The 22,068-nt window shown below is 36.9% G+C and overlaps 1 protein-coding gene across 4 annotated transcripts in view; it reads left to right on the forward strand.

Moving 5' to 3' along the window:
• Positions 1-17,490, forward strand: part of LEKR1 (leucine, glutamate and lysine rich 1) — a 219,317-nt gene extending 201,827 nt beyond the window's left edge. For 2 of the 4 annotated variants that reach the window (XM_055110616.2, XM_003830645.3), the window contains exon 13: positions 14,437-17,490. In XM_055110616.2, the coding sequence (XP_054966591.1) occupies positions 14,437-14,847 (411 nt within the window). In that variant the 3' untranslated portion in view covers positions 14,848-17,490. The remainder of the gene's footprint in view (positions 1-14,436) is intronic. The other 2 variants (XM_063602993.1, XM_063602992.1) reach the window with 2 other exon arrangements.
• Positions 17,491-22,068: the final 4,578 nt, after the last annotated feature.

The raw sequence follows: 22,068 nt of genomic DNA on the forward strand, positions 1-22,068 counted from the left end.
AAGTGAGTGAGAATGAGAGAGAGAAGGTGCCAAGACAGAAGCCACAGTCTTTTTGCAACCTAATCTCGGAAGAGACATACCAGTGCTTCTGCTGTATTCCATTTATTACAAATGAATCAGTAAGTCCAACCCACACTCGAGGTGAAATCATTGCACAAAGATACGAATATCAGGAGGGTAAGGATCATTAAGGGGCGTTTTAAAGGCTTCCAATCACAGGGCTTCTGGAGGTGATTTTGGCAAGAGAAAATAGATTAAAAGTGAAGAGTGGATTTCTTCATCGACAAAAGGAGCTGCAGTTGGAACTCTTCCTGCTCATTAGTTTTTAAAAGAAGCCACTTAGGAATAAAGCTTTTTTAAAAAAAAGTGGACTGAAAGACATAAGACATTGGGTTGGTATATAAATGATCATAGATCATTGCTAGAGAGGAGAAAAGGATCATCCCAAAGGTAAAGAAAACCAATTAAGGGTATACTTAGGGGGGCAATTTCCTTTTGTGGGAGCGGGGAGGGTAGACTAGATTTTCCTTTAGAAGTTACCAAAATATCACCTCAAAGTTAACTAATTCGAACTGAACTGTAAGAGTAAATAATTAAGGCTGCTTCTCTGGCTAAGCATGCCAGAGTCCAAAATATGCTTATAAAAATAGGAAATGAGCCAATAAAAGGGATAGGATTTATGAGCCAAAAAGAATAGAGGCCATAGCATGTAAAGTGAAAAGCACCACTTTTTTTGAAAATGCATTCCAGACACTTGAAATTTCTCAGATTCTGGAGAAATAAAGCTGCATTTAAGTGGAAAACAAATTCCCATTTGAATGAAAATAAATTAATGGTCTAATAAGGAGGCTAATTAAGAGGAGGAAAGCCCTGTTCTCTTTCAAGAGGCCAAATAATGGGTAGACTTTGTTTTTAATTGTATGAAGAAAGTTCTCAAGGATAAGAGGAAAGCCAAAGCCTCTAAAGGGCAAAATGGGCCTTCCTAAGTGGAGCAGGGATTATTGGAGGGCATCCCCAGAAACAGCAAGGGTCGCAAAGCAGAGCAACAAAGGGTGCAGGTCAATAAAAAGAGAAAATGGAAAATAAAACTGTGCTAGAAATGTAAATGTGAACAAGGAGTCCCTGAGAAGATACATTAAAAGATTGGAAAGGAGGGAGGGAGGGAGAGAGAGTGAGAGAGAGAGAGAGAAAGTTAATATGTTAGAGAATAACACTTATCAATAAAACCAAGTCAAAATGGGTCATGTGTTTCTTGATGCCCATTTTCCTTCCTACTGGTTCCATGTGAGTACAGTCAAGACAGTGTGACCCCCTATTACGGACCTTGTTGTGATCCAGAGGAAGAATGTGGTAAATCAAATAAACAGCTCACATACAATCACCGAAGGACAATCAGTACAGATAGTTCAATATTTTTGTTGTTTGAAGACCACACATAAGGGAGCCAAAAGAGCAGTAGTTTTAAATGCTATAGTTCTTGTAGTCATACAATGAAGATGAGTGATACTCAAAAATAGAAAATAATGCTCTTGGTTAAACATGGAGAATTGAATACCTATGTTTATCTCTACTTCATTCCATTGCCACTAAAATGGCAGTCAATTAATAAAAAGTGAATAAATCCATTAGGACAAAGAGAACAGGAGAGGAGTTAGCACTTGATAAAAAAGATATTGGCCAAAGCTTACAAAAATGGAAAGCAAGTGTCTAAGAGATAAATAACTTATCATATAGAATACTGAAACCTAATGCCTGTGAGGATTGGGGATGGGAGGATTCAAAATGGAGAAAATCTAGTTATGTGACACAACATTGGAGAGGCTCAGGAATTGGAGAAACTAGATGCAGGCATAACTTGTTTTATTGCATGTCACTTTATTGTGCTCCACAGATACTGTGGTTTTTTTCCCCCCCAACAAATTGAAGGTTTGTGGCAACCCCTATGTCGAGAAAGTCTCTCAGTGTCATTTTTTCAACTGCATGTGCTCACTTTATGTCTCTGTGTCACAGTTTGGTAATTCTTGCAATATTTTAAACTCTTTCATTATTATTATATCTGTTATGGCCACAAAACCAGTGATCTTTGATGTTACTATTACACTTGTTTGTGGGTGCCAGGAATGGTGCCTATATAAGACAGCAAACTTAATAGATAAATGTTGTGTGTGTTCGGACTAATCCACTGACTGGCCAGTCCTCCATCTCTCTTCTGCTCAGGACTCCCTATTTGCTGAGGCAAAAACAATATTGAAATTAGGCCAATTAACAACCCTACAATGGCTCCTAAGCATTCAAGTGAAAGGAAGAATTACACATCTCTCACTTTAAGTCAAAAGGCAGAAATGATTAAGCTTAGCAAGGAAAGCAAATCAAAAGTTGAGATAAGCCAGAAGCTAAGCCTCTTGTTCCAGTTAGCCAAGTTGTGAATGCAAAGGAAAAGTTCTTGAAGGCAATAAAAGTGCTACCTCAGTGAATACATGAATGATAAGAAAATAAAACAGCCTTCTTGCTGATATGGAGAAAGTTTGAGTGGTCTAGGTAGAAGATCAAACCAGTCATAATATTCCCTTAAGCCAAAGCCTAATCCAGAGCAAGACCATAACTCTCTCCAATTGTATGAAGACTGAAAGAGATGAGGAAGCTGCAGAAGAAAAATTGGAAGCTAGCAGTGGTAGGTTTATGAGGTTCAAGACAAGAAGCCATTTCCAGAACATAAAGGTACAAGGTAAGATAGCAAGTGCTCATGTCGAAGCTGTGGTAAGTTATCCAGATCTAGCTAAGATCATTTATGAGGTGGCTACATTAAACAACAGGTTTTCATTGTACATGGAACAACCTTCTATTGGAAGAAGGTACCATCTAGGACTTTCATAGCTGTAGTATAGAAGCTTTGAAGCCAAACTTCAAGAATTAGCCTTCAAAGGACAGTCTAATTCTCTCATTAGGAGATAATGCAGCTAGTGACTTTAAGTTGAAGCCAATGCTCATTTACCATCCCCAAAATCCTAACACCCTTAAGAATTATGCTAAATCTACTCTACTCTGTGCTTTATAAGTGGGACAACAAAGCCTGAATGACAGCACATCTTTTTGCAGCATGGCTTACTGAATATTTTAAGCCTGTTGATACCTACTGTTCAGAAAAAAAAAAATCCCTTTCAAAATATTGCTTCTCATTGACAATGCATCTGGTCACCCAAGAGCTCTGATGGAGATGTACAAGGGGATTAATGTTTTCATGCCTGCAAACACAATATCCATTCTGCAGCGCATGAATCAAGGAACAGTTTTGACTTTCAAGTCTTATTATTTAAGAAATATATTTCATAAGATGATAGCTGTCATAGTTATTGATTTCTCTGATGGATCTGGGCTAAGTAAATTCAAAACCTTCTGGGAAGGACTCACCATTCTAGATGCCATTCAGAACATTCCTAATTCATGGGTGGAGGATAAAATATCAATAATTACAAAAGTTTGGAAGAAGTTTATTCCAGCTCTCATGGATGACTTTGAAGGTTTAAAACTTCAGTGGAGGAAGTGGCAGAAATAGCAAGAGAACTAGAATTAGAAGTGGAGTCTGAAGATGTGGCTGAACTGCTGCAAACTTGAACATATAAAAAGCTACTTCTTATAGATGAGCAAAGAAAGCCATTTGTTGAAATGGAATCTACTCCTGTGAAGATGCTGCAAAAAATATTGAAATTACAACAAAGGATTTGGAATATTATATAAAATTAGTTGATAAAGCAGTGACAGGGTTTGAGAGGATTGACTCCAATTTTGACAGAAGTTCTACTGCGGGTAAAATGCTTTCTAACAGCATCACATGCTACAGAGAAATCTTTCATAAATGGAAGAGTCCATTGATGTGGCAAACATCATTGTTGTCTTTTTTTTTATTTTTATTTTCTTTTTGAGACAGAGTTTCACTCTGTTGCCCAGGCTGGAGTGCAGTGGCGCAATCTCAGCTCACTGCAACTTCTGCCTCCCAGGTTCAAGTGATTTCTGTGCTGTTGTCTTCTTTTAAGAAATTGCTACTGCCATCCCAACCTTCAGCAACTTCCACCTTGATCAGTCAACAGCCATCAACATTGAAGCAAGACCCTCCACCAGCAGAATATACAACTTGCTGAAGGCTCAGATGATTGATAGCATTTTTTAGCAGTAAAATATCTTTAAATTAAGGTATGTACATTTTTTAGACTTAATGCTATTGCACACTTAACTACAGTATGGTGTAAACATAATTTTTATATGCAATGGGAAACCAAAAAATTCATGTGACTTTCCTTATTGCAATATTTGCTTTATTTTGGTCTAGAACCAAACCCACAATATCTCTGTATGCCTATGCCTCTGAAAGAGGGATGTAAGGGTGGAATTGAAAACAAGGCTGTTTGAAAGATTATAAAAGGACCAAACAGATCATCAGAGATGTCCTCCCAGTTCCCAAGAAGCCCCTGCCCACCATCCTGGCAGAATACCAGGGGTTTACTCTCTAGCAAAACTGAATGAGAAAAGGCACTGAACCTGAGGACAGAAGAGATAAAGCAAGAGTATATTAAGTATGGAGACTTCCCAGTACCCTTCACACTCTCATGTTTCAGAACACAAGTAACCAGGCTTATGTATTAATAGCCATAAAAAAAGAAATTGGAAGAGCCCCTTCTGGAGAAATGAGCTGCCTCAAAAGATAACACCAGCCTGGCAGAGTGGCTCACACCTGTAATCTCAGCACTTTGGGAGGCCAAGGCAGGCAGATCACATGAGGCCAGGGGTTTGGGACCAGCCTGGCCAACATGGTAAAACTCCGTCTCTACTGAAAATACAAAAGTTAGCCTGTTGTGGTGCTGCACATCTGTAATCCCAGCTACTTGGGAGGCTGAGGCACAAGAATCACTTGAACCCAGAAGGTGGAGGTTGCAGTAGCGGAGATCACACCCCTGCACTCCAGCCTGGGTGACAGCAAGACTCTGTCTCAAAAATAAATAAATAAAAAGGATAAGACCCATTGATACTGACAGGATATCCCAACGAAATGGCTATATCCATGTTCAGTCTACCTACTTAGAAGGATATCAGCCAATAAACTGTATACAAGTGCACTGAGCTTAAGGTAACATTTTGGGGACCCATTTTTAAACACGAACAGCCAAGGATCACCAATTATTTGAGAAACATCTCTAATGTGAAGAACAGAAACAATAAGCAAAAAAGAACTTCACAGAAAAAAATACAAAACAATACAGGGAGCAAAAGAGAGCTTAAAAATGTATAATTAATATCCTCAGAGAGAAAAGAGATGATATTGTATTCATTAAACATAAACAGCCAGCTATGAAAAAAGAACAAGAGTGAATATTAAAATATAAGGACTGAAATTTTAAAAAAATCAATATTTGGGTTAGATGATAAAGATGTGAAATCTCCTAGAAAGTAGAAGAAAAAAGCAAAAAGATGGAGAAAAGAAAAGAAAATTCGAGGAAATAAGAAATAGAAGACAGTGCCTTCCAAATTCCAAAGGAAAATTATGCCCAGCCTAGAATTCTATATCCTGCCAAAACAATCCGTCAAGTATCAAACACAGATATTTTCAGACTTAAGAGTTCTCAAAAATGATACTACCTTGGCAGCCTTTTTCAGAAAGCTGTTAGAAGATATATGACAGCACAATGATGGAATAAGTAATAAAGGAGAAAATATAGGAATCAGGAAATAAGGAATCCAACACAGGAGAGGGATGGAGGGAATCCCAGGATAATGGTGGGAAGAAATGCTAGGATTACAGCAGTGCATCAGATTGAAAGAATAACCAGACCAAAAGAATGGAAGTTTCTTAGAATGTTGAGCAGAAGAATGGTGGGTTCTTAGAAGTATGTCTCCAAGAACAAAGAGTAGCTGATAGCTTACATGGGGTGTTTGAACATGTTGAGAGGATATTTACACTTCTGTAAGTTTGGTGAAAAATTAATATCAACACCCAGAAAATGAAGCAGAAAAATTATGAGACAATAACTCTGGATGGAAGCTATGCAAGGAAGAAAATGTCATCTTAGTACATAACATGGCCCAGATGTGCATATGCTTATATACTATAATCATATAAAGATGAATATAGATTAAGCTAAAAATTGTGACAGAAATATGAGGATAGGAGGAGGAGCAGCATCTGTTGGGAATTGGTATAGGAAGCTGAACCCTCATCTTCCATTCCATGCAGTCAATAGATATGTTCCAAACTGAAAAACAAAGAGATAGAAGTATAATGATGTTATTTTGAAGTATTGAGGGTAACTATCAGAAGAAATAGTTTAAAGATCTGAAAATGGTTATTCCTGGGAGGCAGGAATTGGAAATGTGAAGAAATGCTTTTCTCATTGTGAGTTTTAGTATTATTTTACTTTTTAGCTATATGTAATCCATTAATTTTAAAAAATTAAAAACAATAGAAAGGAATAAAGTATAAAAAGGACCTAGTAGAGAAGGTGGCAGAGACAAGAATAAAGGTCAAGCAAGGAATATTGAAGAAAAATCAGGAAAGTTACAAGTAAAACAAAAGCAACAGAATATAAACCTTAATGAGATTTTCTTTTCAGATTATGAGAAATGAAAAAATTAAGACAAAGCAGATTCTAGCTTAAACTTAGTAACAGGTGCCTAGTACACTTCTGTTTATTCCCCAAGTCTAAGTGCAAGGAGAACCCCTCCATGAAGCCACAAAATCCCAGAGGCAAAATTAGCTATACACCTGTGTGCCTACTGCAGTTGCTTATTTATGCATTCATTTAACAGGTAAAGAGTTTTGTTGTTTTTATAGATGCTAAGGAAAAAATAAATCAGGGTAAAAGGGATACTTTCTGAAGGAGGGGTGCTATATTAGATGGGGTAGTAAGAGGACTCTGAGGAAATAATGAGGCAAAGAGCATTCCAGGGAAAGAACACTCCAGGCAAAGGTAATAGAAAGACTCTGCAGCAAGGAGCATACTGGGAACCTTAAAGAAGCCACAAGGAAGTCAGCAAGCACTGCTGGAGCTTAGTGAGCAAGGATAGTGATAGAAACCAAGGTTGAAGGGCCAGTTCACATGGAGTCTTCGTAGGCTATGATAAGGTCTTTGGATACTTTGCTAGGTGTGATAGAAAGCCACCTAGGAATTTCGAACAAGGAATTGATATGATCTGACTTATTTTTAGAGGATAACTGACTTCTGTGTAGAAAATAGGTTGAAGAGGGCAAAAAAGAGAGCAAGGCTGTGAAGGAGGTGACCAATCACCAGATTTGGGATATATTTTAGGGGTGAAGGCAATAGAGGTTGCTGATTGATTGGATGATATGAAAGCATAAAAAGGAGTCAAGGATAACTCCAAAGCTTGGAATCTCAGCAACTGAGAGAGTGCTGAGATGGGAAATGCTAGAAAAGAAATACAATTGGGGAGGAATATCAAGAATTTTATTTGTGACATGTTGATCTTAATATGCCTATTAGATACCCAAGTGGAGATGTTGACTAGGCAATATGTCCACAGGGAAGGCAAGCTGGAGATGTCGGTTTTGGACAATTCCACATGTAGCTGATACTTAACCCTTGGGACTGAATGAGATCACCCAGAGGATGAGGTAATAGAGAAAGGGTTGAGAACAGGCACTCTTAACTTTTAGAGGCTGGGAAGAGGAGTAGAATCTAGCGATGGTGACAGAAAAGGAACTTCTGGTGAGGTGGGAAGAAAACCGGAAGAGAACACTATCAAGGACTCTAAAGAAAGACTGTATTTAAAGAAGGGTACATGCAATATAGACAGGCCCACAGTCCCTTATCTGAGAACTTTGTGCTCAGATATAAAATTATTTTGAATTTTAGAAAGTTAGTAAGTACAGTATGTCCTCATAGATGTAGGGCAGCCTCCCCATGCAGTGACATTAATACTTCTGCAGTGAAACATCTGAATGTTCACATGAAATGGAATAAAGACTGTAATTAGCCTCCTATCAGTTCAGTCAGATTTTATCACTAACTGTGATGAGCTACAGCATTTTTTTCTTTTCAGAGCTTTTTGGATGTCAAAAGTAAAGCTAAAGGACTATAGATCTGTATTGGCTTTCATTAAAACAGCTGTTTTTATTGTTTATTGCCCGACAATCTCCTAGCATCTCGAATCTCTTTTGTTTAAAAAACAAAGGAAAGTACATGTGTATCTCTACAGGGCTACCAAGATGATAGGAAAAAATCAAGGATTTGCCTCCTATTAACAGTGGTTACCTTAGAAGTGTAGGAAGAGATAGACAGGGGTTTTACTTCTTACATACTTTTTAAAAACATTGGCATCATGGGTTATTTTTAACATTTTGGTGTTTTGAAAATATGTTTCCAATGTAAACTCTATTTTTAAAAAAAGAAAGAAAGAAATTCTATTTACATAAGAAAGTTCAGGCCAAGTGTGGTGGCTCACGCCTATAACCCAGCATTTTGGGAGCTCAAGGTGGGAGGATTGCTTGAGCTTGGAGTTCAAGACCAGCCTGGGAAACATAGGGAGACCCTGTTTTTACAGAAAATACAAAAATTAGCTGGGCATGGTGGCACACGCCTGTAGTCCCAGCTACTTGGGAAGCTGAGGAAGGAGGACTGCTTGAGCCTTGGGGGTTGAGGCTATAATGAGCCGTGATCGTGCTTCTGTACTCGAGCCTGGGCAACAACCTGAAACCCTGTCTCAAAAAACGAAAAGAAAAAAGCTTATTAACAAATCTAGAAAAGATGGATTTATGTAAACTCTAAGATTAAATTTTAATAATACATGGTATTTGCAAGCACAAATAGTTTATTTGCAAGAGGGACTTGCTTAGTTTTAGGGTAAGCATTTATTACATTTGCATGTTTAATCAGTATACAGAATATGGCACACACTTCTCTGGTAATTCCTTCTATGAGAATGGAGAAGCCAAAGTACCAGCAAGTAAATTACCAAAAAGTAGTTCTTAGTTTGGGAACAGAATAAATTAGAATATTTACGTCTTTTTTAAAGAGTAAGAGGGTAAAGGGAGGTTCTCCAACCTCCAGCAGGAAACATGGGGAGGATCAAGAAAGCTTTTAGGGACAGGGACTATACCTAGGCTTGGTTGGCAGGGAGGATGAGTGAACTGAGAACCTGAGAACCTTAGCCTTGGGCCATGGGGCAGAAGGGGGCTCAGACTGGGAGTCTCTGTGGTGAGGAAGATACCAGAAAGTTGACAGAATGAGAAGATATATTGAGAAATTTTTGTATATTTAATTAGTGCTAGTTAAATTTTGTATGTTTAATTAGTGCTAATTAAATCTAAATTAAGTTGGATTATTGACTTAGAAAAGTAAATGTTGAATACTTTGCCATCATGGGCTCTTCCTCTCTGTCCTGAAAATCTGCCTCTGAAGCATATCAGTCTGAGGGATTATTGCCCTCTGTTGCTACAACTTTTGTTTGGGTATGTCTATTGCAGTTGGTTTTATTATGTTTGTAAGCAGGGAAATATAATTTTGAAAACAACCAGCCTGACATCCATCTTACTTGCTTCTTGGAAATCTTTTCAGATTCTCATTCTTGTCTTACCAAAAGGCCATTTCCACTAACTTTTGGCAGTGTTTTGGACTGATCAGATTAGTTGAACAGAAGCCTGGAAGCCTTTGAATGGAAGCTGGGAACATCCTTTGCTAACTCCCACTCATCTTTCTGGTTTCCACACTTTTCCACAGAATTTCCTTTTACCTCAGCTCCCCACCCACCTGGACAGCCACCCACTCACCTTGGGATATATCCAGTTAAGGCTGGTGGAAACTGTAATCTGATCATTCCATGACTGATTCAGATCTTACTGGGTCTAAAGCATGAACAAAGCCATCTATCTGTGATTGTTCTTCACTGAGGAGGACTTGCTTTCCTGGCATGTTCCCCCCAAAATTGTGCCAAATACAGCTGATTCCCGTTGCAGATGGGAGTCTTACCTTCAGAACAATCAAGTTACACAGTAAAACCTTCTCTCCCTTCTTCCACTGTTTTTGAAATTTAAAGCAACCCAGCTGCCTCTAAGAATAAAAAGGAAAACAAATATAAAAATAAACCACTCTTATATTGCAAGGAGTAGGGGAAATTGGCGACTTTTTAATATTAGAAATTTCAAACATATGGTGAACTAATTTATATTTTCATTTTGACATTTTCCTTCTCAGGGGGAGGGCAATTAAGCCATATTTTAAGCCCATTCAAAGTGGGCTTATTCTGAAAATGTTGTAGTGATATCTATAGATCATGCTCACCACCAATCAGCAGAACTTAAGGATGCAGGAATGCTTAGTTCTCCCCTGCCTAGACCACCTGACCCAAGGGGCACTTGAGATAAGGACTTCCTCCATGAAAATTTGGGGCTCCTACTGTCCTCCCTGGCTCCCATCTTGCTCAACTTCAGGCTGTTTTCCACAAAGCTGGCAAAGGGATCTTCCTTTCATGCAGATCTGATCATACCAGCCATCTGCTTGAAATAAACTTTCAATGACTCCATATGAGCCTCAGGATTAAGTCAAAACCCTAGTATTAGCACACTAATAAATTTTCTCTTGATCTGACCCTGCTCTCTCTTCCCTATATCAGTCCTGGTCTCTCCTCCCCGTGTGCACCTGCCTGAGTCATATTAAGCCATATTTCATCCCAAGGTGTGCCTCTCCTTCTCTCACTGCCCACTCTGCCTTGAAAACCTCATTGCCCCTTCTTCACCTGGCTCATGCCTTCCTTTCCATTTTGACTTCCAGTCTAGTTACAATCCAATGATTCTATTTTTGCCATGTTAAAATATGGCCAAAGATAATTTTATCTAAAACATAGAATATTGTGCATGATTTTCAGTCTTACTGAACATATTTCATCTTGCACATTTGTCCTTGTCGCTCAGTGAAAACACATTAAAATTCTGCAACAATCCAACCTTCATCTTGACTAAATTGCTGAAAACTAACCACTAGCAGATGATTCTTTTCACGTATGATGGAATTTTCCACTAATGTGTATACTTACTCTAGGCACATCCACATATCCTCTAGTCATGCCTTATCAGACTACACCCCTGAAATAGCAATCCCCTATATTTCCATTGTTTTATTTTCATTTTTTAATCCCATAATTGAATAGATTATAAATCTGAATTGCCTATTGAACAAAACAGAGTTATAATCTCAATTTTAGAGGAGGAGGTAATGGTGGCAGATGATACGAAGATATTGTCAGGTTCACCTAACATTTCATAATGTTTTGGCACAGAAAAGAATAGAAGTATCAATTTTGGATCCTATTTTCAATTCAGGGGTCCTCCTGGTTTGGGAACTAATAGAAGAAAGAGAATTAATCCTTTGTCTTGCAAGCTAATAACCTTGAAGAAAGATGAGTTGCAGAGCAGCGGGCCCCAGACAGTCAGCAGCTCTTCCCCCACCCCGCTGGCTGGCCCCATTCACTTACTTTGGAATATGTCTAGTCAGTGTTGGTGGAAACTGTGTAATCTGATCCTTCCATGACTGATTCAGACTTCACTGGGTATAAAGCATGGGTGCACAGTTCAGCTTAGAGTCTGCCAGGACTTTGCTCCCATTGAACTTGCTATGAGGACATCTTTTTGCTCACTCTACCTTTTCATGTTCTCCTTAGTGGAATGTCACTTGCCTGAAATAGCTTTTATGTGACTTGCTTTTTGGTTGTTTTCTCCAGATCATTACTCCTTTCCTTTGAGACTTGAATTTAATCTTAGTAAATTGATTGAATTTTATTTTTCTTTTAAGAAGAGCTCTTGTCATCACATCCTCCGTCACTTTATCATTCCATATTGTTGTGCCTGTTATTCATGTCAGTGATATGTTGGCCTCATTTTTCATTGCTTTATTTCTTTTACATATTCAAATAAAATTAACTCTTTCTCATTGCTTTCTTAATTAGTGATATTTTTATACTAATTTATTGAAAACCAAGCCACTTGATATGGTTTGGATCTGTGTCCCCACCCAAATCTCATGTCAAATTGTAATCCCCAGTGTTGGAGGTGGGGCCTGGTGGGAGGTGTTTGGATCATAGGGGCAGTTTCTCATGAATGGTTTAGCACCATCCTGTTGGTGCTGTTCTTGTGATACTGAATGAGTTCTCATGAGATCTGGTTGTTTAAAGTGTGTAGTGCCTCCCCCCAACTCTCTTGCTCCTGCTCCCGCCATGTAAGATGCATCATTATCCCTTTGCCTTCCACCATGACTAAAAGCTTCCTGAGGCCTCCCTAGAAGCAGAAGTGGCTAAGCTTCCTGTACAGGCTGCAGAATCATAAGCCAGTTGAATCTCTTTTCTTTATAAATTGCCCAGTCTCAGGTATTTCTTTAGAGCAATGCAAGAATGGACTAATACACCACTTTAATAACTCCAACACGTTGCCAGCTTACTCTACTAGTAGGCAAAAAATATAATGGATTGGGTCTTTCCCCCACTTTAAAAGAAACTTTGATTAATAGAACTTAGAAAACCTGGGCAAAACCAGATGAAAATGTCCTTCTGTGTTTTTTTTTTTTTTTTTTTCAGTGTCCTGGGAACAAAATGGTCCCTGCATGTTTGACGTAATGAATTAGACAACTAATTTAGGCATAGGCAGCATGGAGCAGGTCTCTGAAAGTGAGCAGGGCTACTACTTCAGAGTGGAGTTACTCTCAGCAAGTTACATAACAGTGTGAGCTTCAGTGTCTTTATTCGTCAGATATAATTGTTGGGAGCAGGAAATAAGATGACACCTAACATGGCGCCTTGTTAATCTTCCTCTCTATTCCCTCCTCCCCTGCCTTTTCCACACTGTTTCCACTAGAGTTAATGAGAACTAGGTGATAAAGCCACAAACACCATCCTTGCTCTCTCCAGTTCCTTCAAAAAATAAAAATAACTGGAAGCAAGTGATTAACCCATGATTTTTTTTAAATGTGTGTCATGTAGTAAATAAATCGTATATGTAAATGATGAGTATTTGTTTGACCCAGGAATGCAGCTTTTATAGAAAATTACTGTGCAATTGGCTAATCTGGAATTGCTCCATATTTTTCCATTTTGATTACCAAATTTGGAATTGAATAGAGTTCTGTCTATAATCATGAGAAACTCAAAAACAGGAAGATACTACTTTCCCTGGTGCTTTGTTATTTAGTTCTTCTGACAGCAGATTAGTCAGTCAACCCTTAGGGAGGATGTTTTCCACTAAGAAGCAGACTTGGGAATGCCTTGGCTGTTTTTACAAACAAGGTAACCTAATGGAAATTCATTTTTGAGTTGATGAATCCTATAGCACACTCATTTTACTTGTGTTTACTTACTAGGATACTGCTTTGAATTATTTACTTTTCAGCCTCATTTTTGACATCATAAAGACATGAATGTCAGGACACTGGGGAGATCCAAGACTTAATTCTTACTATGGGACTTGAAATAATTTTGATGAATTCCATAGACAAAACATAGGTAACACCTCAACTAGAAATGCAGAATTTCAGAATTTCAAAGAGACTTAATTATCTCTAGTCCAGTCACACATTTGAAGCTTAAATTTGCTTCAGTACATCCCTGTCAAGTGAGATTCAACCCTTCAGTGTCCTCCAGATAGATCTATTAAAAAGTTCTTCCTTATTTTAATCCCCACAGTTTTCACCTTGGGTCTAGATTCTATTATGGACATAAAAGGCAGTTCTGCTCAAACCTACGAAGGTACAAACTTCTTGAGGGCAGGGACTGTATTCACTACAGCTTCTAGTAACTTGGTAAATGATTGCTGAATGAATAGAATTAATAGCAGAAGATCTTCTCTATTTTGGGATATTATCTTACAGAATGGCAAATGAGCATCTTATTTAAGTTCCACTGAGAAAGCATCATATGAGAACTGATTTTATTGTTTCAACGCTATAGCTGATTTTTTTATTCTTTCAATCTTATACTTCAAGCACTTTTACCTGTTGATGTTATTATAGTATACCTTCACTACAAAAGAATATATTTAATGACTCTATAGCTATTAACTATTGAGTATTACATGTGCAGAGCATACTGTCTGCGACTTGAGGCAGAGAAGTTGAAACCCCACTGAAGTTAGGTATTAGAAGTCCTGAGTTCTAACTCCAGCCGCACCACTAACATCTGAGTAACCCTGGACAGGTCACTCAATCTCTGCAGTTCTTGACTCCTCATCTGCAAACTGCAAGGGTTGAACCAAATATTTTCTTCAACTTCTTTCCACCATCACAGATTATTTCTGTTCTTGACTTGTCTGTCCCATGGGGTAGAGTGTCATAGAGACAAAGAATACAGACCTCTGATTTCCAGTTCTGTTCTCAAATTGTATTGTCAGTAACTATCTACTTATGTACATTGTTTAAAGCTAAGTCTGCTTTCTTTTCCCCTCTCTCTTTTCAGAATACTTTTCTTCAGGAGACAGTGCGTAGAGAATGTGAAGAACGCTTTGAACTGACAGAGGCTTTGAGTCAAGCCAGAGAACAGCTCCTGGAGCTCAGTAAGCTTCGTGGAAGTTTACCATTCTCACCGTGTTCCCTCAGCAAGGGCAGCCTAACCTCCCCTGCTGCAGCAGTCAGTAATCATGGAGAGAGAAGCCTTGCAAGACTGAACTCTGAAAAAGGAATCCAAATTCCCAACCTGCGCGGGGTGTCAAAACCCACCACTTTCCCAACCTCAGATAAGCCGAAGAGGGTTAGATCAGGCGTGCCCATTCTCCCCCAGCCACATCCTCCCAGGGGTGGAGCATCTTCAGCAAATGAGACTAGACAGAGACTGGCTGCCATTCTTAGGAGAAGGCGGAGTCAGCAATGATCCAAAATGAGGAGCAGGAAGCTCCCTACAGCGTGCACGCTCTTTCAGAGAGTGCCAGGAATTCACTGTAACTGAGAATGACAATGATAAAATTATTTTCACAGATCAGGAAGGCATACCTATAGATATATTTAACAAAAGACTGTAAAAAGCTGGAAAATTGTGAAGCCTTATTTTTCAAGAGGGTTTTGATAGAGTAACAGATCATTAAGTTGTTGGTATTCCAGAGGTCCGATTTCTATGTTTATGTTGGAATGTGCTCTATGAATATAGCCTTTTAGAGATCACAGGTAAAATTTTTCACCCATAACATCTTTTCAATTTCTTGCGCCACTACAAGCAGATATATTTCCACAAAAAAATAGATTGTTTGAGTTTTGTTGGTATGTGTTCATTTGTTTGTTGAGCCGAATACGTTAAATCGATGTAATAAGTATTCCAAGCAGAAAAAAAAAGTACTTTATCTAATTAAAATTAGATAATCTCCAAAATGCTTAGTTCAGGTAGTTGCAGAGCTCATCATCTAATCAAAAGCATCTTTTCCTCACCTTACAATCTAATTGGTTAATCTAATTTCTCTTTAGGCTAGCTCAGAATTAATGATAGATAACCTTCAGGAAGACAATCTTCTCTGAGTGGCTGGGGACCTTCTAGAAAAAGAGATGGTAATGTCAATTCAAGGAAATGGTAGTTTATTTCTCAAATTATATAGATTATTTTAGTAAACAAAGAACCTGATCATATTGATAGATACTTTCTACAATGAGTGCTTTTTGGTACTCAGAGTTAGGTCTTTATTAGACCTTGTATTCTCGAACCATTGGGAAAAGAACTAATTCAAGACAGTTCAGTAAAGTTATACAGAGCTAATTTGGGATTCAAATTTTATTACCCCTGAAAATGGGTAACTGGTTAACATGTTTTCTGTTTTCAGAGTGAAAAAGTAAAACTAGAAGCCAGATCATCTATTTTATTTTAAACCTGCAGACACTTCCTGTTTCTTAAAACACAACTCTTTGCCTTAGTCTAGTGTTCATCTATGTTTTTCTCCATCTAATAGAAGTGTATTTTCCTTCAAAAACTAACTTTACTTAAATACTCCATCTGACTGCATCATGAACATCCAGCCTTCCTATTCCCATGTTAGAATAATAGTAACACATTTAAAATATGCTACATAAAATTCTCTGCTATTTGACCATCTTAATAAGATCAGAGAATTCAAAGGTGTTTGGGATCCCTTCCATGTGCAAAAGATATAAAGTTACTAAACAAAATCAAATTGATTTCTAGTCTTCCAAAAGATTAGTCTACTCTATTAATAGAGTATCTTAACCTCAAAAAAATTCCACATTAGGTCCACTGATTTGCCTGACTAGTTTAAGTATGGCCTCTTGTGTTAAGAGTTGAATGCTTACTTTTGTTTTGCAGAGATTGGCATCCCTTGTAATGGCCTTTGACAAGAGAGCACAACATCATTGAAGAATGGCACTGGGTGGATCTTAGAAGTCACCCCAACCATAATTTTACAGATAAGGAATAGATGCCCAGAGAGATTGTGACTTGGCTAAGGTAGTACAGCTAGTTAGTAACAACTAGAACCAGAACCACAATCACCTGACCCCAGACTTTCTACCTCACTGGAGCTTCCCAAGCCTCCATCATGACCTTTGTCAATAGCACCTACACTATATGTAGTTTATATTTTTCCTTAAATGCACTTACTTTTTAACCGGAAATTTATGTAAAAAGTAAATTTGACTCAAGGAGAAGTAGCTATAATGAGTTTGATTCACTGTTTTTTTCTTATACACTTTGAAATAAATGTGTATCTAAGAAATGTTGGCTGGGCATGGTGGCTCCATGCTTATAATCCCAGCACTTAGATTGCTTGAGCCCAGGAGTTTGAGATCAGCCTGGGCAACAAAAGGAGACCTTGTCTCTACAAAAAATAATAATGAAAATTAGCCAGGCATAGTGGTGCTTGCCTGTAGTCCTAGCCACTTGGGAGGGTAAGCTGGGAGTATCCCTGGAGCCCAGGAGGTCAAGTTTGTAGTGAGCCATGATTGTGCCACTGCCATCCAGCCTGGGCAACAGAGTGAGACTCTGTCTCAAAACAGCAACAACAACACCAGAAGTGTTAGTCGGTGCACCCTCTAAAATCATCTTCTATAATACCAACAGGCGACCACTGCACTGGACCTTAGGGTCTCTGATCTGCTGTTTGCATGTTTAAATTATGAGTACTCACGACATAAGGAAAATGGCAAAATCTAGTGAAAACTTTAGTGAAAGCACAAGAGATTATTGTGTGCAACAGTCTTTGTTATAGGGTTATACATGCTTTTTACAGTCTTGCAATTTCAGCTCATGGAGATACAGTGGGTCTGTATCTTCAGGAACCATGGGGATAAAGTAGGTTTCTTCATTTTTTCTAAGTTATGAACATATTTAGATTTATAAAGTCACACATAAGCTTTTCTAATGGTGATGTAGACTATTACTGCAAAACCTGATTTCTCAGTTTGCTATTACATTTTTGCCTTATGAGTACTTCGGTAAATAATCACTCTGAGAATAGAATCATGATCTGCAATGAGGTTGTATTATACTCCACAAATATATCAGAGAAGTAATTCCATGAATAAACAGAAAGGTCATATTAACATTTATTTCAACCTAGACCATTTGAATGGTGACGACTAAGCTATGTTGCCTTTAAAGAAAGACATCTTTAACAACAAAAAAATAGCGTTATAGTAGGTAACCTACAGGTTAGGAACACATTCAAACTTTTCTTGATTTTCTCACTGATAAATAAGTTCCTGGCATGAGACAGTTATAAGGAATCTTAGGAAAGTAATTGAGTAGGATGAAAAAATAAGGCTCCAAATGCATATAATGGATATTTAGTCTAATACTTTTAATTTCTCCATGGATTGATGTTTGCCATGACTTGCCATGGAAGGATTTACAGGTGTTAAGAGAAAAGATATCAAAGAAAATATTCCTTAGAGAAGTATAACCCTCTGGTTTTCTTCTTAAACTGGTATTCATGGACAAAGATGGAGAATTCTTCTAAGTTAACATAGAATTCTCAAACGATTTTTAAAAGTCTTATTGAATTAAATTACTATATTTGTAGTTGGTCAGAACTACTTAAAAGTCACATTTTCTGGTAAGGGAATTGACTGGAAGATACATTAACACAAAATTATGTAAGACTAAGATATTTTAATGTTCTGTTAGTCTGAAAGTTTTTGTCATATTTAAGATCAATTATTGCTAATTTATTTGACTATGGAGCTAGCTTTCTCAAGTTTTATCTTTTTAAATTCTTATGACTCTTACACTATTGCACTAATAGATAGACCTAGTATCCTAAAAGAGGTAACGCACTACAGCTGAAAATGTTTAACCATTGCGTTGCGGCTTATGGAGCACAGGAAATCAATTTGGTATGTGCTCAAAATTCACAAATGCTATCGTGACTATAGATTATTAAACTTTTTTATTTTCATGTTTTAGGAAAATAATGTAGACCATCTCTTGCAAAGGACACCTTTAATGGTCCCCCAAATCATGACAGACAATTATGGTATCATTGCTAAGGTGGTATCAATGGTATTTTGAGGAAGAATTTGACTTTTCTGCTTGAAAATATTAACCCTGTTTAATACCACGTTGTGAAGCCAATACTATTGTGTTGCATTTTTAGAATATTAAATATAAATTATATCATCTTTGTATATTCTGAATTTTACGTATAGAATTTTCTTAAGAACATAATAGATGAATCTGGGATACACTTTTCTATGACAATATTTACCATGATCTAGTAAGTCAAAAGATATCCCTCTGTTCCAACATTTATATAGCACAGTGCTTTATATTCATTAGTTAAAAAAAATTTACTAAACATCCCTTACTCCATAAGAAACTATGTGAGAATACTGAGTCACAGTAAGTAATTTTGCCCAAAATTAAGTAATTTGGGCAAAATTACTTAAGTAATTTGCCCAAAATAATAATAGATTAATAAATAATTTTAAACTTCTGCAGTTTCTGAACACCTTGATCCATAGATTAATACTGAATCTGTATTATTCATTCACTCATTTCTTCAACAGACAAGAGGAACTGAAAAAGTACTGTGAGAGCTACAAAGAAAATTAAAGCATCATACAGATTCCCAGGAATTATACAGTAGAGAGCAAGGAGAGAGCATATATAGAAATTAGAATATACAGCAAAGGATATTGGGTAAAAAGAGAATTGACAGCAGGGTGTTATCTGAATTCACCTTTTTGCTAGAAGAATCAGGGAATACTTTAAGCAAGAATTGGCATTTACAATGGATCTTGAAGAATAGATAGGATTTATGGAAGAAGGTATATTAGGTAGAAGAAATGTATAAAAAGAGTCACAAATTCTGTTTATGGGAAATGTAGAAAACATTTGGTGAAGGGAAGTAGTGGGAACCTGAAAAAGTAGGTTGACCTCATTGCATGAAGGTGTTGAATAAGGACCCTCTGCAGGCTTTCAACTAGAAGTGACATGGTGTGCATTGTTGAAATTTGGAAGCATTGCTCTAGCAGGGGTGTATTGGAGTAATTATGAGATGGAAAGGCTGGAGATGGGATACTAGTTGGTGGACTAATACAGTAGTTCAGGCAAGAGTTAATGAAATTCTGAATAAAGATATTGATATTGGGGATAAACAAGAGGCAACTGATTCAAATTCTATTCAGAGAAGGGAAAGGATTTGTTCCCTGTTAAATGCTATTTAAAACCACTACCAGCCATTGCCACCTTAGCAGGAGTGCGTTTTATGAGACTGGCTCCAATTAAAGGATCAGCCCCTATCTAAGAATATTACAGCTTCTCTGAAACATGTGAAATAATAGAAACTACATTTTTATATAGGCAACAAATAACCCCACAGTCTCTGTATTCATTTTAAAAATCTCCTTAAAGTTAAAGGAAAATACTAATCTCAATAAATGTCCTAAGAATTATGGAGAAAGACTGGAAATTGACCTTAAAAAGAAATAACTATCTTGGCTTAAAGAATGCAAAGTGCAACTAAATGGGAAGCTTTGGGAGTAACACAGCACAATAAAACTTCTTTTTATTTTCAATAACCATTTATGAGGGAAAATAAAGAAGACAGCAGCTAACATAAAAATAAGAGTTATCTTAAAAATTTATAATTTTATAGTTCTGAAGGGCCTGATGCATCACCTGGTCCAAACCTGTAATTTTACTGTAGACAATAGGGCCCTCAGACGGCCCTATCTACTCACTTAGTGACTAGAATCTGATTTTTAATAAGATCCTTAGGTGATTCGTATACTCACTGAAGTTTAAAAAGCACTGCTTATGATGTTACCACTGGCCCTGGCATATTCTACTTTTAAGAGCTGTGTATTAGTATTGAACAGAAATAGCCTTGCTGTACTCAGTTCCCTTATGTTTAACTGAAACCTGTGGTACACTGAGACCCACCCTCATAGAATGAACTATTTAACACTCTGACTCCTAGCACGTGCAAATTCTACTTCTTTACCCACTGACTGTGAATCTGTAACTCTCCAGGGAAAACTAGTGAATTAAAGAAAATCAATATTCATTCATAAAAGCTTTAAATATTTTATACCAACACCCAAAGCCCTGAGTCTGTAAAGAATTTACTGTTTAAAAAAAAAGTTACTAAAAAAATCCAATAGAAACATTTTGGTTTTGATCATAAGCAACTGAATAATCCTAAAATCTAATCTCCTAACAGCATGTGTTTGGAGATCTGATTCCCAAAAGAAAATTGGTAATGCTGGTTGTCTTTTGAGGCTTGTGAGACATAGAATGCTTAGATAGCTTACTAAAATTATGAAGAAAATATGACAGTACCATTATTCTCCCTGACAGTAGTTCTAAATGACTTAAATATAACACTGTAACTTGCAGTATTACACATAGATGGATTTATTTCAAAGGTATAACTAACAATGTCTGAATGAGAATCCATTTAGATTCTCAATTTCAAAATCTATATTTAACACAATGAGGCATTATGCTCACTTGTCTGTAAGGATTAAGTCAGCTCATCTCATGACACCACAGGGTGGCCATCTTCTTTACATTTTTGAATTTAGAAATAATGAAAAGGATTTATTTTGTTTGCCATTAAAAAGTTTTTGAATACCTCTTATTAGCATATTTAGTGCTAATATTTAGCTTGTATGGTTATTTGTTATTACCATTAATAATTCTCATAGTTAATAATTCAAACCAAGGATTAGATAGATATATAATTTAGAATATTGAAGTATTTTTAAGTAGAGCCTTTCACAGGACATTTGTGTAAAAAGACTTAGCACTGGAAATATATTTGCTACAAAACATGAACGTCTGTCTTTGCATCGTGCCCCATTGCCAGATTTATCTACTTTTCTCCCAAGGGAGCTTGATATGGCCTAACACATTAATCTAAAGAGATACCTTCTGTCTTCTGTCTTCTTAAAAGTGAGTGAGTTCTACAGTTGTCATTTTCTATCCAGAACCTTCAATTTCTAGGGAATTAAGGTTTCTGCTAAGATTCAAGTGACTACTTTTTTTCACTGATTTAAAGCAGAATTTCTTAAAACCCAGCACAGTCAAGTTTTCATTCACTATTACCAGACTTTTTTAATGGTAGAGTTGAGGTTTAAGCTGGTAAACTGTAAAGTAGTATCTCAAGATCGGAATCTTTTTATTTTTCCAAGTAGTACACAGTGTTCACTATAGTAACTGAGAAATGTATTTTTGTTGAGGTTAGGAAGAAAAGAATCTACTACCTTATTTAATAGCAGTGATTGGCCCGACCACACAAGGACTTACTCTACATGTCCCATGCTCCAGAATTATAAATCAGTATTTTTCTAATGTACCCTGCAAAATTTTTTAAACTATGTAACTTTTGCACATTTTTAGGTTGATATCTGAAATAGTTCATCCTAAGTTTAAATAGCTACAAAGAATATTGTAAAGACAACCAGCGTGTTATAAATATTGGCATTTACAAAATAAATTTATTAAGATATTTTCATGGTTGTAAAACTTTTATTGATCTCTTAAATTACTATGAAAACATGCATAACTTTATAGAGTTATTCTAGATTGTAACACAAATGTTACAAATTTGATAAATATTAGGCAAATGTTAAATTGTATTAACAATGAATT

The sequence above is a fragment of the Pan paniscus genome, chromosome 2, assembly GCF_029289425.2.
Source record: "Pan paniscus chromosome 2, NHGRI_mPanPan1-v2.0_pri, whole genome shotgun sequence".
In the NCBI taxonomy this organism is placed as follows: Eukaryota; Metazoa; Chordata; class Mammalia; order Primates; family Hominidae; genus Pan; species Pan paniscus.